At 56.8% G+C, this 14,968-nt stretch overlaps 1 protein-coding gene across 1 annotated transcript in view; it reads right to left on the reverse strand.

Moving 5' to 3' along the window:
- The window catches only part of ADAMTSL3 (ADAMTS like 3), a 135,808-nt gene extending 128,771 nt beyond the window's left edge, over positions 1-7,037 (reverse strand). The window contains exons 1-2 of the mRNA XM_070400445.1: positions 6,963-7,037; positions 4,421-4,523 (exon numbers count right to left, since the gene is read on the reverse strand). Coding sequence (XP_070256546.1) covers positions 4,421-4,489 — 69 coding nt within the window. The 5' untranslated portion in view covers positions 4,490-4,523; positions 6,963-7,037. The remainder of the gene's footprint in view (positions 1-4,420; positions 4,524-6,962) is intronic.
- Positions 7,038-14,968: the final 7,931 nt, after the last annotated feature.

Below are 14,968 nucleotides of genomic sequence, written 5' to 3' on the forward strand. Positions count from 1 at the left end.
TGCAGGCCCCGCCCCCAGAAGAGCAGGCCCCGCCCCCTCTCCGGGGTTGATGCCTCCCGAGTGCCGCCTGCAGCTTCGCGGCGGAATTACAGGCCAGTTCTCGCGAGCGCCCCCTAGAGGTTCCCCGCGGAACGACAGGCCGTTCAGAGCGCGAACGTGTACTATCCTCTCATTAGGAGGTAGACCCCGCTTTTGTGTGGGTTTTTTGTTACTTTTTTTCACGTCACAGTGGTTTAACTGCTCCAAGCAATTCTAGGAGGTACATAGCCCCTGCCCCCTACAGATGTGGAAAAGTGAGGTGCAGAGAGGGGTGAGTGACAGGCCAAGAAGGGGTGGGGCTGGGAGCCGAACTGTGGGCGCTGTGGGTGATGAAGACGCTGGCCTGGGACTGAAGGGTCCCGGGTTCGATTCCCGGTCAGGGCACAGGCCCCGGTTGCGGGCTCGATCCCCAGTGGGGGGCGTGCAGGAGGCAGCAGATGTATGGTACACGTTCGGGCTCCGAACGGCCTGTCATTCCACTGGGAACCTCTAGGGGGCGCTCGCGAGGAATCGTCTGTAATTCCGCTGCGATGTATGGCTCTCTCTCATCATAGATGTTTCTCTCTCTCTCTCTGCCTCTCCCTTCCTCTCTGAAATCAATTAAAAAATATATTTTTAAGAAAAGACACAGGCTTAGCATCCCCTTTTTTCTTTTTTTTTTTTTATATTATTTTATTGGTTTTTTTACAGAGAGGAAGGGAGAGGGATAGAGAGTCAGAAACATCGATGAGAGAGAAACATCGATCAGCTGCCTCCTGCACACCACCCCCCCCCCCCCCCACTGGGGATGTGCCCTCAACCAAGGTACATGCCCTTGACCAGAATCGAACCCTGGACCCTTCAGTCCACAGGCCGGCGCTCTAACCACTGAGCCAAACCAGTCAGGGCCTGGCATCTCCTTTTACGACCTTCTGTGCACACGCCCCGTCCACGGAAGCCCACGGATATGGAAAAATCCAGAAGAGGTTATGAGTGAGTCAGGCTGGGCAGACGCTGCTTTTGGCCAACGGTCAACAGACTGCCTCACAGTACATTTTTTATTTTATTTACTTTTATTTTAAAAAATTATTTTTGTTCATCTGCACCCGAGGATTTTTTTCCATTGATTTTTAGGGAGAGTACAAGAGCGAGGGAAAGACAGAGAGAAACATCGATGTGAGAGAGACACATCCATGGGCTGCCTCCTGCACGCGCCCCGACCAGGGCCCGGGCCGGGGAGGAGCCTGCAACCGAGGTCCGTGCCCTTGACCGGAATCGAACCCGGGACCCTTTAGTCAGAAGACTGATGCTCTCTCTAACCACTGAGCCAAACTGGGTAGGGCTAAAATATTTTTTAATTTATTTCAGAGAGGAAGGGAGAGGGAGGGAGAGAGAAGCATCAATGATGAGAGAGCATCATGGATCGGCTGCCTCCTGCACGCACCACACTGGGGTGAAAGCCTGCAACCCGGGCCTGTGCCCTGACCAGGAATCAAACCGTGACCTCCTGGTTCATAGGTCGATGCCCAACCCCTGAGCCACACCAGCTGGGCCAGAAGATATCTATTGACATAGGATCATGGAGAAGCACGGACCAGAAGGGACGAGGACAGAAAGCATGGACGTCGCTAAGCAGCTCACGAGTCACAGGAATCACAGATTGGAGCGGAAAGAGGCAGAGAGGTGTGATTAATGCACCCGGGCATCTCTGTTCGTGCGCGCATGCTCCCTTCATGGACGTTAAACCTCCTACTACGTGCCAGGCCCCTTGCTAGACACTGAGGGTACGCAGGCCACTGAGCCACGTGCCCGAAAATTACATCAAACGCAGGTGGCTTCCTGGTTCCAATTCATACAAGATACGTGTGGACTACCCTGTTCCATTCACACAGGACACGTATGGGCTGGCCTGTTCCATTCACACAGGACACGTGTGGGCTAGCCTGTTCCATTCACACAGGACACGTGTGGGCCAGCCTGTTCCATTCACACAGGACACGTGTGGGCTAGCCTGTTCCATTCACACAGGACACGTGTGGGCCAGCCTGTTCCATTCACACAGGACACGTGTGGGCTAGCCTGTTTCATTCACACAGGACACGTGTGGGCCAGTCTGTTCCATTCACACAGGACACGTGTGGGCTGGCCTGTTCCATTCACACAGGGCACGTATGGGCTAGCCTGTTCCATTCACACAGGACACGTGTGGGCCAGCCTGTTCTATTCACACAGGACACGTGTGGGCTAGCCTGTTCCATTCACACAGGACACGTGTGGGCTAGCCTGTTCTATTCACACAGGACACGTGTGGGCTAGCCTGTTCTATTCACACAGGACACGTGTGGGCCAGCCTGTTCCATTCACACAGGACACATATGGGATAGCCTGTTCCATTCACACAGGACATGTGTGGGCTAGCCTGTTCCATCCACACAGGACACGTATGGACTAGCCTGTTTCATTCACACAGGGCACGTATGGGCTAGCTTGTCCCATTCACACATGACACGTGTGGGTTAGCCTGTTCTATTCACACATGACACGTGTGGGCCAGCCTGTTCTATTCACACAGGACACATATGGGCTAGCCTGTTCCATTCACACAGGACACGTGTGGGCTAGCCTGTTCTATTCACACAGGACACGTGTGGGCTAGCCTGTTCCATTCACACAGGACACGTGTGGGCTAGCCTGTTCCATTCACACAGGACACGTGTGGGCTAGCCTGTTCCATTCACACAGGACACGTGTGGGCTAGCCTGTTCCATTCACACAGGACACGTGTGGGCTAGCCTGTTCTATTCACACAGGACACGTGTGGGCTAGCCTGTTCCATTCACACAGGACACGTGTGGGCTAGCCTGTTCTATTCACACAGGACACGTGTGGGCTAGCCTGTCCCATTCACACAGGACACGTGTGGGCTAGCCTGTCCCATTCACACAGGACACGTGTGGGATAGCCTGTTTCATTCACACAGGACACGTGTGGGCTAGCCTGTCCCATTCACACAGGACACGTGTGGGATAGCCTGTTCCATTCACACAGGACACGTGTGGGCTCGCAGCAGCCCTCAGGACACGACACTGACTACGCGGTGTGTGTTCTGTACCTTCAGATCTGAGACTAAAACATCTGGACCCTCGCTCGGCCACAAGCACAGCTGTCTGACTCTCAATGCTTTACAAACTGGGGGATTTCACAGGACATCCGGCTGGCCCAGCCGCCTGGGGAAATGGGGAAACCTGGCCGTCATGGGCCTGTGCCCCCACTGGGCGAGGAGCCGCTGGAGGGGAGCAGAGGGGGCTCTGCTTGGGTGAAGCCTGCGCCAGCCCCTGGGCCACTGTCCCCACCACTCCCTACTGTCTCGCAGGCAATGCTCGTGTCACGCCCGTGAGCTGGCCCTGTCGGCGAAGGAGGATGCGAGAGGTGAGCTGGGTCCTCCCAGACCAGCGGGAAAGACAGGAGTCTAAAGGAAAGACTGCAGGCCTGGCCAGTGTGGCTCAGTGGATAGAGTATCGGCCTGCGGACCGAAGGGTCCTGGGTTCGATTTCCGGTCAGGGCCCCTGCCCGGGTTGCAGGGTCTATCCCCAGTAGGGGGCGTGCAGGAGGCAGCCGATCCATGATTCTCTCTCAACATGGATGTTTCTCTCTCTCTTTCCCTCTCCCTTTCTCCCTGAAACCAGTAAAAATATATTTTAAAAGAGACAGCTAACAATACATCTTGGCCTAGCAATGGTTTTTTAAAAAATAAAGAAAAGACTGCAAAACAGCTTGGTATGTGCGGACCAACGTACACTCAGCACACGGACTGAGGGGCCGAGCTGAGGCCCCGGGCCCTGAGCTCTGCCCATTCCCGGTATCCGGGCCTCTCTCCGCCCAGCCTCTACCGGGCACATGCAGACCCTGACTCCACCACAGCCCCACGTCACCACTGGCACGTGGGACCCACAGAGGTACCGAGGCCCCGGCTCCGGCCTCAGAGGGGCCCCCAGAGATGTGGGTGACGCCTACAGGCACGTCACCCCGAAATCCCGTTCGCTGGAGGTGAGAGAATGGAACCTTCTCTTTGGGGTATTAGTAACGGATGCATCGTAGACACGGAAGCACAGATCAGGCGGGGGAGGGTGGTGGGTGCGAGGGGATCAACCAAAGACCATGTATGTGTGTATGCATGGCCCCTGCATACATACATACCACAGACGGAGGAGTGCTGAAGGCCGGGGTGAGGGTGGGGGTGCTGGAGAGGGTCAGTGGGGGGAAAGGGGACATCTGGAACACTTTCAACAATAAAGAATTATTGATAACACTCTCACACACAAATCACAGCCCATCTGAGCTGACGGAGGAGGATGCTCCTACAGAAACGGAGGCCCCCCCCTTTCCTCTCCCCTCCCGGTACCTGCAGGAGCGCCCAGTGCCTGAAGACCGTCCACACCAGCAGCCACCAGCGGCTCGTCCAGGAAGCCATGGGGGCCGGCGTCCCGGGGGGTCTCAGGTGGAGCCTACGGAAGAGGAAATGGTCGGTGTCCAACGGGTTCTGGCCCCGGTCCTGCCCCCACGACGTAATAGACCGACCAGAGGGAGACTGGTGAGGTCTGTGTTGGTCGAGGATGGGGCTGCCTACCACAGGGGTAGGGGCTGCCTGGGGCTTTCTCTCTCTCTCTCTCTCTCCCTCCCTCTCTCTCTCTCTTTTTTATGGCTCGGAAGTTCTGTTTTATTTACTTATTTATAATATACTAGAGGCCCGGTGCACGAAATTTCGTGCACTGCGGGGAGGGTCCCTCAGCCTGGCCTACGCCCTCTCTCAGTCCGGGACCCCCGCTCCTTACCGCCCACCTGCAGCAGAGGTGGGAGAGGCTCCCACCACCACTGCTGTCCTCACCGTGAGCCCTGCTTCTGGCTGAGCAGAGCTCCCCCTGTGGGAGCACACTGACCACCAGGGGGAAGCTCCTGCCTTGAGCGTCTGCCCCCTGGTGGCCAGTGTGAGTCATAGCGACCACTCATTCCAACATTCGGTCAATTTGCATATTAGTCTTTTATTATATAGGATGAGAAGCCTGGTGCTTGAAACTTGTGCACTGGGGGTGGGGGGGGTCCCTCATGCCCTCTCCCAGTCGGGAGCCCTCGGGGGATGTCCACCTGGTGGTTCAGCTGGAAGTTGGGCAACCTTAGCACTGCCCAGAGGCAGGAGAGGCTCCTACCACCACTGCTGTGCTCACCAGCCATGAGTCCGGCTCAGGGCTTCTGGCTGAGCCGTGCTCCCGCTGTGGGAGCGCACTGACCACCAGGGGGCAGCTCCTGCGTTGAGCGTCTGCCCCCTGGTGGTCAGTGTGTGTCATAGCGACCGGTTGTTCCACCATTCAGTTGATTTGCATATTAGCCTTTTATTATATAGGATTTGTACTGATTTCAGAGAGGAAGGGAGTAGGAGAGAGAAACATCAATCATGAGAGGGAATCATGGGTACCGGCTGTCTCTTGCCCACCCCACACTGGGCCCACCGCCACCCAGGCATGGGCCCTGACCAGGAATCCAACCCGGGAGCCCTCAGTCTGCAGGCCGACGCTCTACCCACTGAGCCACACTCGCCAGGATCTCTCTAGGATGCGACCTCATCTCGCCAGGGGGGGCAGCTGGGCCCGACTCCGTGTGCAGCCCACGCCCGCTGCCTTCCAGAAGCCTCTTTCCAGCTCGGCCGTCAGCAGCGGGTGTGGCCACTGGCAACCGACTCAGGAAGCCGACATGCAGCCAAGGGTGAGGCCACCTGCCAGCTCCTGCTGCTTCGGGCAAAAAGGAGTCTCAGGCAGCCCTGGCCGGTGTGGCTCAGCGGATAGAGCCTCGGCCTGTGGGCCAAAGGGTCCCGGGTTCGATTCCGGTCAAGGGCACGTACCTCAGCTGCAGGCTCCTCCCCAGCCGGGGTCCTGCAGGAGGCGACCCATCAATGTCTCTCTCACATCAGTGCTTCTCTCTGTCTTTCCCTCTCCCTTCCACTCTCCCTAAAAATCAATGGAAAAATATCCTCGAGTGAGGATTCCCCCCCAAAAATGCGTCTTAGGCCCAGGAAGCCAGCCCAGAGAGGGCGAGGGACCTCCCTAAGGCTGCACAGCAAGAGAGTGGCTACTCCAGGGCTGGAATGCACGTCTTCGAAGGCCCCAGACTTCCCCACCCGGCGACAGGGAGCCCCAGGCTGCGGCCAGGGAAGCAGCCGAGACTCCCCCTGCAGGGAGGGCGAGCGGGCGGGGCCCTGCGCCCCCCGGAGGGCGCCTGGGGTTACTGCAGAGCCTCCCGAGCGGGCGATCCCAGCGGCAGCGGCCCTGCCCGAGCGGAGGCTGGAAAAGCCGCAGCCACCTCGCCTCGCCTTGGCCCGGCCGGTGTCCGGGGGCGGGCGGGTGGCTCGGCTCCATCTGGAGAAAGCATTACGGGCCCGGCCTAATGCGATCCGCAAATGTGCTGCCGCTTCCGACCCGGGGCGGCGGCTCCCGGCTGCAGGGAGGGGGCCAGGCCGGGGTCCTCGCGCCCCTCGCCGGCTCGATGGCCCCTCCGTCCGGGGCGCACGGCCTCCGCTCCCCGCGCCCACCTTCTGCGCCGCCGGGCACGTCGCCTACCCCCCCGCCCCACCTCCGCCCTTTAGGCGCTCGCGACCCGCGTGGCCAACCTGCGGGACCTCCCAGCTGCCTCCCGCCCGCTTTACCTGGACCCCCCAAAGCTGAAAATCCCCCCAAAACACTCCAGAGGCCCCTCAGAGCCGGGAACGTCCCTTCCCGCATCCTCCAGACCCAAGGAGGTTTTTTTTTGGGGGGTGGGGGGCGGGCCTAACATCAATATTTATTTTAAAAGTTTGAATTGTCCAAAATTGTCCTAAAGTGTCCCCAACCTCTGAGAGACCCGCCCGGTCTTACCCGCTGGGGGAGCCCCCCCGGCCCCCCGCGCCCAGCACCCACCTGGCGCCGCGGATGCGTCCGGAACCGGGCAGCCTGGACGGCGCGGGCGAGACACGCGCTGGCGGACGGGCGGCGGGCGGCCCCGCGGACACCCGGACGCCCGGGGCGGACCTTCCCCGACGCCGGCCTCCAGCCGCCGCGCCGCCGCCGGGAAGCGAACTGGGGCCGCGACGGGCCGCCCCGCCTCCCCGCCCCTCGGGGCGCGCGGCGCGGCGCTGGCGGGGACCCAGGGCGCGGGGCGCCGGGCGCGCGCGGCCACCTGCACCGCCGGCAAGTGCACGGCGCGCCCCGCGGGGTCGGCGGCGGGAAGGGACCGGAGGGGCCCGGCCGGGCGCCCGCAGACGCGGCTGGATCGCGCCTCCGCCCGCTTCCTGGAAGCCACTCCTCGCCGGGCCGGCCGCCAGGCGCGGTGCCAGAGCCGGATCGCCGCCGGCGGGTGCGCTGGGGAGAGGCGGGCGGCCGCGCGAGCCAGCCGGGCGCCCCGCCTCCGTCGGAGCCGGAGTGGGGATGCCGCCCCCGGCCCCCCCGGCCTCCGGCCCCCGCGGGCCCCCTCCGCCCGGGCGCCGGCTCCGCTCAGGCAGCCCCGCGACCACAGGACGCTTGCCCGGAACCGCTGGCTCCGTCCGCGCTCGGGGCCAGGCGTGAGCGAAGCCGGAGACCAGCGCCCCTCCGGGCGCAGCGCCCGGCACAGGGGCCGCGGGACTCCGGAGGGCTCGCCGCCCGCGAGCGTCTGGCTGCCCGGGGCCAGGAACCGCCGAGCAGGGCCACCTCTTAGCTGGGAACCGGGAGCCGCTGCATTTGAGCCGAGCTGGGCTGCGTAACGGCTCTGCAGCTGCCCCCGTAGCGGGGCGCCCACGCCTGTGATTTGGGGGGAAATGGTGGTGGTGTCACTAGACAAGCAAGGGGTCCGGGCGGCCTGTCCCTCCCTGAGCCGATGCGGCCGAGACAGGCTGGCATCGTCTGTGAGCGCTGATTCCAATCCCGACGGCAGCGTGGGGAGCGGCAGGTCACCCACAAACATCTGCTCTGCCCCCACCACAGGCGGCTGCTTATACTGGGGAGAAGGACAGAGATGGCATGGGAAGGAGGCAAAGGGTGGGCCAGGTGGGTGGTGCACAGGCAATGTGGGCTGGGGGTTTGCAAAGGCCTGTGGGTATGCAAAGGCTGGGGGTCTGCAAAGGCCTGTGGGTATGCAAAGGCCTGTGGGTCTGCAAAGGCCTGTGGGTGTGCAAAGGGCTGGGGGTCTGCAAAGGCCTGTGGGTATGCAAAGGCTGGGGGTCTGCAAAGGCTGGGGGTCTGCAAAGGGCTGGGGGTCTGCAAAGGCCTGTGGGTGTGCAAAGGCCTGTGGGTCTGCAAAGGCCTGTGGGTGTGCAAAGGGCTGGGGGTCTGCAAAGGCCTGTGGGTATGCAAAGGCTGGGGGTCTGCAAAGGCCTGTGGGTATGCAAAGGCTGGGGGTCTGCAAAGGCCTGTGGGTATGCAAAGGCTGGGGGTCTGCAAAGGCCTGTGGGTGTGCAAAGGCTGGGGGTCTTTAAAGGGCTGGGGGCCCTGGTTTCTGCAAGCAGGTTGTTATGTTTCCATGGTAACAGGCAGGTCCCAGGTGGGGAGGATAGGCTGCACGTCCAGGTGAGCTCCCAGGTCCCACTGTAGCCGCCAGCCAGGCCAGAAGGCGCCTCCTCTAATCAGAACAGCACAATCGGGTTAACCGAGCGTGATTCATATTTCTTATCATTCTAGCTGGCCCCCAATATTCTATTTCTGCCGTATTAGGGTGAATTTCCTGTGGGCTTTGGAGGTGACGAAAACTAAGGCGAAACATCTGTCCCTGGCCTGGGGCCAGTCTCAGGGGCACAAAGCCAAGGGCAGGGGATTGCTCGGAAAACCCCCTCTTCCTCTCCCCCTACCCCCCTACCCCCCCATGCCCTCACCCACGTGCCACAGTCAGCATTTCCTGGGGTGCGGAGTATGCGTCAGGCGCCGTGCCCACTTCCTGTGCGCAGCTGGTTAGTGTGAGACATGCTCACCCGTCGAATTCACGTGATGGACTCGGAGACAGAAGGATGGCGCAAAGGAGGTACAGGCTGGGGGTACAGGCACGTTTGGGGCAACGAGTGCGGCCTATTTATCTGGTCCCTCCTCTGGCTCCTCATTGGCTGAGAACTATGGGGTCATCTAGGTCTGGCTGTCTCCTATTGGTCCATCTATATATATAAAAGCCCAATATGCTAAGTGTCCAACCAATCCGCGACTGTTCGGTCGACCACTCGACCAGCCGCTATGACACACACTGACCACCAGGGGACAGACGCTCCAACCTGTGGGTTAGCTTGCTGCTGGGGTCCGGCCCATCAGGACTGGGTGAGAAGGGCCAGACACGCCCTGGAGCCCTCCTGCAGTCCCTCCCTGGCCTCTAAAATATTTCTTCTAATTAATTTCCTTTCAATGTGCACGAATTTGTGCACCGGGCCTCTAGTTTTTAAAAAATTGGGGTGAGGCCTTTTCTAGTGGCCGCCACCTTCCCTTCCCACCCAGATGCTGGCCCATGCCCACAGTTCTTTGTTCCTGTATCCTCTTCCCTCCTCCCTATATTCTGTTGGCCCACTGGGAAATTCAGCAAATTCCATCAAAAGCCGACCATGCTGAAGATGGATCCCAGAGGCCCACTTCCTAATGGTAGGAGCATCATTCCCACTTCCTTCCACTGAGCACATGGGGGCTCAGGGGGCCGATCGCCAGGACATAGTGAGATGCAAAGCCAGGATGGAGCCCAGAGCTTCTGATGGTGCCCTGTTGCCACAGGTGTGCACCTGTGCACAGGTGAGTCTCTTTATTATTTACCTACTAGAGGCCCAGTGCATGAAATTCGTGCATGGGTAAGGGTTCCTAGCGGCTGCTGGTTACCGGCCAGGGCCTCCCTTCCCCCAGCTGCCTGCCACCACCGCTGGCCGGGGCCTCCCTTAGCACCTGCCTTGGCCTGGCGCCGCCTGCTCACCTGCTCCACCAGCCCGCCATGGTCCCACTCTCGTCAGGGCCCATTGGGGCCGGTGGCGCCTCCACTGCCGCCCGCTGCCAGTGCCATATTCTGCACCGCCCCCTGGTGGTCAGTGCACGTCTAACTCCCTATCGATTGAACTCCCACCCATGGGGACAATTTACATATTAGCCTTTTATTGCATAGGATACACACACACACTGAGTGGCCAGATTATTATGACCACCCCATCAGTACTTCATTGACGCTTCCAAAAATACTGAATATTGAAAACTTCCTAAGCAAATACTCTCAAGGTTTTATTATTATTATTATTATTATTTGTATAACTAATTCACTTCATTGTACTGATGGGGTGGTCATAATAATCTGGCCACTCATTAGATAGATAGATCGATCGATAGATAGATAGATAGATAGATAGATAGAGATATATAGATAGATTTCAGAGAAGAAGGGAGAGGGAGAGCGAGAAGCATCAATGATGAGAGAGAATCCTTGATCGGCTGCCTCCTGCACACATCCCCAGGCATGTTACCTGGCCTGGAATCGAACCCGGGACCCCTCAGTCCGCAGGCCGATGCTCTATCCACTGAGCCACACCCGCTAGGGCCAGGTGAGTCTTCAGTCACCATACTTAGTTCTACAATCTGCTTGAACTTGTGAGCAGGGGAAATACTGGGTCTGCTTCCTGCCAGCCTCCGGCCACAACGCTTCTTGTTGGCAAATCCATACGTAACCTTATTGGTTGTTGTTCCTCTTTCGAAACACGTGCTTTCGCCCGGCTGGTGTGGCTCAATGATTGAGTGCCCACCTAGGAACCAGGAGGTCACGGTTCGATTCCGGTCAGGGCACAGGCCCGGGTTGCGGGCTCCATCCCCAGTGCGGGGTGTGCAGGAGGCGGCCGGTCAGTGATTCTCTCTCATCATGGATGTTTCTCTCTCTCCCCCTCTGCCTTCCTCTCTAAAATCGATTTAAAAAAGAAACAAGGAAGGCAGCCCTGGCTATCGGGTGCCTGCTGCAGAACCACATGAATATTCGGGGTGAAATGGAGAACTCAAAGGGACATTGTGCTCTGAGAGGCGGCTGTGCTGAGCGGAGCCTCCAGCGCTGCCCTCGGGAAGGCGCCGAGAAGGCCTCAGCCCGGGGCTGGCTGGGGCGTCGCCGCCGCTGTGATGTCAGGGCAGAGCACGGCTCCCCGGGGCGTCCTGTCTCTTTCCCCCCGGGCAGTGTATTTTATTATTATTAATTTTCAATCCTCACCCAAGGATATTTTTCCATTGTTATTTTTATGGAGAGTGAAAGAGAGAGGGAGAGACAGAGAGAAACATCGATGTGAGAGAGACACATCCATGGGTTGCCTCCTGCAAGAGTCCGACCAGGGCCCGGGGCCAGGGAGGAGCCTGCAACCGAGGTCCGTGCCCTTGGCCGGAATCGAACCCGGGACCCTTCAGTCCACCGGCCGATGCCCTAGCCACTGAGCCACACCGGCCAGGGCTTCCCTGGGCAGTTCAGATTCCGCAGCCAGCACCCTCCAGGGAGTGCCCCGAGTTAAGGATGGAGGCCAGGACTGAGCCATTGGCTCCCACCCGGTCTGTGGCCAGCTTTTTTCTTTTTTTTTTAACTCTTACCTAGGCCATCTTTTATTTTTTTATTTTATTTTTTAAATATATTTTATTGATTTCAGAGAGGAAGGGAAAGGGAGAGATAGACACATCCATGATGAGAGAGAATCACGGATCAGCTGCCTCCTGCACACACCACACTGGGGATCGAGCCCGAAACCTGGGCATGTGCCCTGACCAGGAATCGAACCCGGGACCCTGCAGTCTGCAGGCTGACCCTCTATCCACTGAGCAATACCGGCCAGGGCTGGTGGTGGGTTTTTTGACTATAGCGTCAATGTTCTCTACACTCACCTTCTGTCCTTTTTTCTTTTTTATTTTAATACACCTTTATTGATTTTTTTTCACAATATACAAAATAAATCCATTACCAGATTGTTGATACAAAATAATCAGCCATTTACATGCAATAAACATTAATATTTCAGGAAAAAAATGTAAATATAGTAATATTACCAAAACTGTACTAACATAGTATAATCTCACAGAAGTTGCAGGAAATAGTAAAAATCTGCAAATAACAGGGTTACTTCTATTATATTCCACATATGAATGAGATCATGTGAAAGTTATCTTTCTCCAACTGCCTTATTTCACTTAGCACAATGCTCTCCAGGTCCCTCCATGCTGTTGCAAATGGTAGAGTTCCTTCTTTTTCACAGCAGCGTAGTATTCCGTTGTGTAGATGGACCACGGTTTTCTAATCCATTCATCTGCTGATGGGCACTTGGGCTGTTTCCAGATCTTAGCTGTTGTAAACGGTGCTGCTGTGAACCTAGGGGTGCATATGTCCTTTCTGATGGGTGTTTCTGGTTTCTTGGGATAGATTCCTAGAAGTTCACCTACTGTCTTGAGGGCCAGGAGACAGGGTCTTATCAAGGGCAGAGTGTGATGAGGTCAAAGGCAGCAACAGAATGGTTCCCATGGAGACCATCCTATCCACATTCTGGGGCTCCTGTCATCTTGAGCCTCCCCGATCCGGTTGGCAACCCGCTGGGCCAGCAGGAAGGCGGGGCCTCCGTCCGGCTCTGATCGGTGCCTTCTCTTCTGCTTCCTGTCCTGACCAACCTTTTCTTTTTTAAAAAAATATGTTTTTTTTATTAATTTCAGAGAGGAAGAGGGAGAGAGAGACATCAACGATGAGAGAGAATCATGGATCAGCTGCCTCCCGCATGCCCCCCCTCCCCACTGGGGACCAAGCCCGCAACCCGGGCCTGTGCCCTTGACCGGAATCAAACCTGGGACCCTTCAGTCTGCAGGTCGACGCTCTATCCGCTGACCCAAACTGGCTAGGGCCGTGGGCGGCAAACTGCGGCTCGAGAGCCACAGGCGGCTCTTTGGCCCCTTGAGTGTGGCTCTTCCACAAAATACCACTCGGGCGCACCTACAGTGCGATGGAAACTTCGTGGTCCATGCGCAGAAGTCGGTTTTCGGCCTGGGCGAGTCTATTTTGAAGAAGTACTGTTGATATTTGGCTCTGCTGACTAATGAGTTTGCCGACCACTGGGCCAGGGCATGACCTAGCCTCGGACCTCAGCTCACTCTGCTCTGGACAAGACCGTATCGCCTGCCCCTCAAGACAGAAGGTGAGGCCCAGGCCCAAGCGTGTCCCACTCAGAGGCTAGCACGGGCCGCAAAAGAACAGAAGCTTCCATGTTCATAGAAACGTAGGTTTATTTCGATGGAGACGTGCTGAATGCAAAGGGCTGAGATAAATGCGTCATCGTTCACGTGAAGTAACAGAACCTTTTCATAAAAATCATTATTTTTTCTTGGACATGAACTCACCAGACACTGAGTCACTGCACAAATGAATAAGCGTCACGCAGATAAACCCATTTCTCTCGTTCTCCGGGAGCGAGATAGTTCCTGTTGCGGACACCAAGCAGGTCAGTCCCAGACCAAGGACGTGGCCATCGGCTGCTGGAACATTCGCTGCCGGTATCAGTGGGGAGAGACGGTGCGCCTGCGTGAGGCGCGTGAGGGACGTGAATGCAACTCGATGACAGTCCTCCGTCGTTAGCGAACCTTGTAGCTCGTTATTCATAATTATGTACAACAGGACATTGTAAAAATTAAGTGATGAAATTTTTATTAAAACATTTCTTACATACTGTTACATTGACTGGGCCACAAAAATATTCATTGTGGGCCACATGTGGCCCTCGGGCCATGAGTTTGACATGCTTGTCCTAGCCGGTTTGGCTCAGTGGATAGAGCATCAGCCCACGGACTGAAGGGTCCCGGGTCCGATTCCAGTCAAGGGCACGTACCTCGGTTGCAGGTTTGATCCTGTGTGTGCGAAGGCAGCCAATCCATGTGTCTCTCTCACATTGATTTTCTCTCTGTCTGTTTCTCCCTCTCCCTTCCACTCTCTCTCAAAAAAAAAAAAAAAATCAATGGAAAAACCTCCTCAGGTGAGGATTAACAACAACAACAAAATAAGTAAAAAATATTTTTTAAAAAACAGACATGGCCCTGACCGGTGTGGCTCAGTGGATACAGCATCAGCCTGCGGACTGAAGGGTCTCAGGTTTGATTTTGGTCAAGGGCATGTACCTTGGTTGCGGGCACATCCCCAGTAGGGGGCATGCAGGAGGCACCCAGTCAATGATTCTCTCTCATCATGGATGTTTCCATCTCTCTCTCCCTCTCCCTTCCTCTCTGAAATCAATAAAAATATATTTTAAAAAATTAAACCAGACAGAAGGTGAGTGTGGCGAGCACTGAAGTTCCAGTCAGAAGACCCACCACCGGTCCGGGCCCGGCCACACACTGGGGGTCTCTGGGCAAGTCCTCTCCCTTCTCTGATCATCAATTGTCTCCTTTGTTATTACAAAAGCACAAAATGAGAAAGTTCCAGTATGTTCTTTCAGAGTAGCTTCTGATATTGCTTTTATTTGCATTTAAAAAATATATATTTTTAAAAAATATCTTTATTGATGTCAGAGAGGAAGGGAGAGGAAGAGAGAGAGAAACATCAGTGATGAGAGAGAATCATGGATCGGCTGCCTCCTGAACACCCCACACCGGGGATGGAGCCCGAAACCCAGGCATGTGCCCTGACCGGGAATCGAACTGTGACCTCCTGGTTCATAGGTTGACACTCAACCATTGAGACACACGGTCTGTCGATTTGCTACTTTTTAGAAAAATTCCACTCACAAAAGGGTTAAACTTAAGCTAAAGAGAACAGCGCCAAGCAATACACATTCCTTCAATGGCTCACACTTGGCTTTCTGAAAAATTCCCCTCTAAACCATCATCTCTTTGTCCAGCCGGCGTGGCTCCGTGGTTGGGCGTTGACCTAGGAACCAGGAGGTCAGGGTTCGATTCCCGGTCAGGGCACAGGCCCGGGTGGCGGCTCCATCCCCAGTGTGGGGCGTGCAGGA

Source organism: Myotis yumanensis, unplaced genomic scaffold (genome assembly GCF_028538775.1).
Source record: "Myotis yumanensis isolate MYYU_CA2020_CCGP unplaced genomic scaffold, mMyoYum1.0.hap1 SCAF_20, whole genome shotgun sequence".
In the NCBI taxonomy this organism is placed as follows: domain Eukaryota; kingdom Metazoa; phylum Chordata; class Mammalia; order Chiroptera; family Vespertilionidae; genus Myotis; species Myotis yumanensis.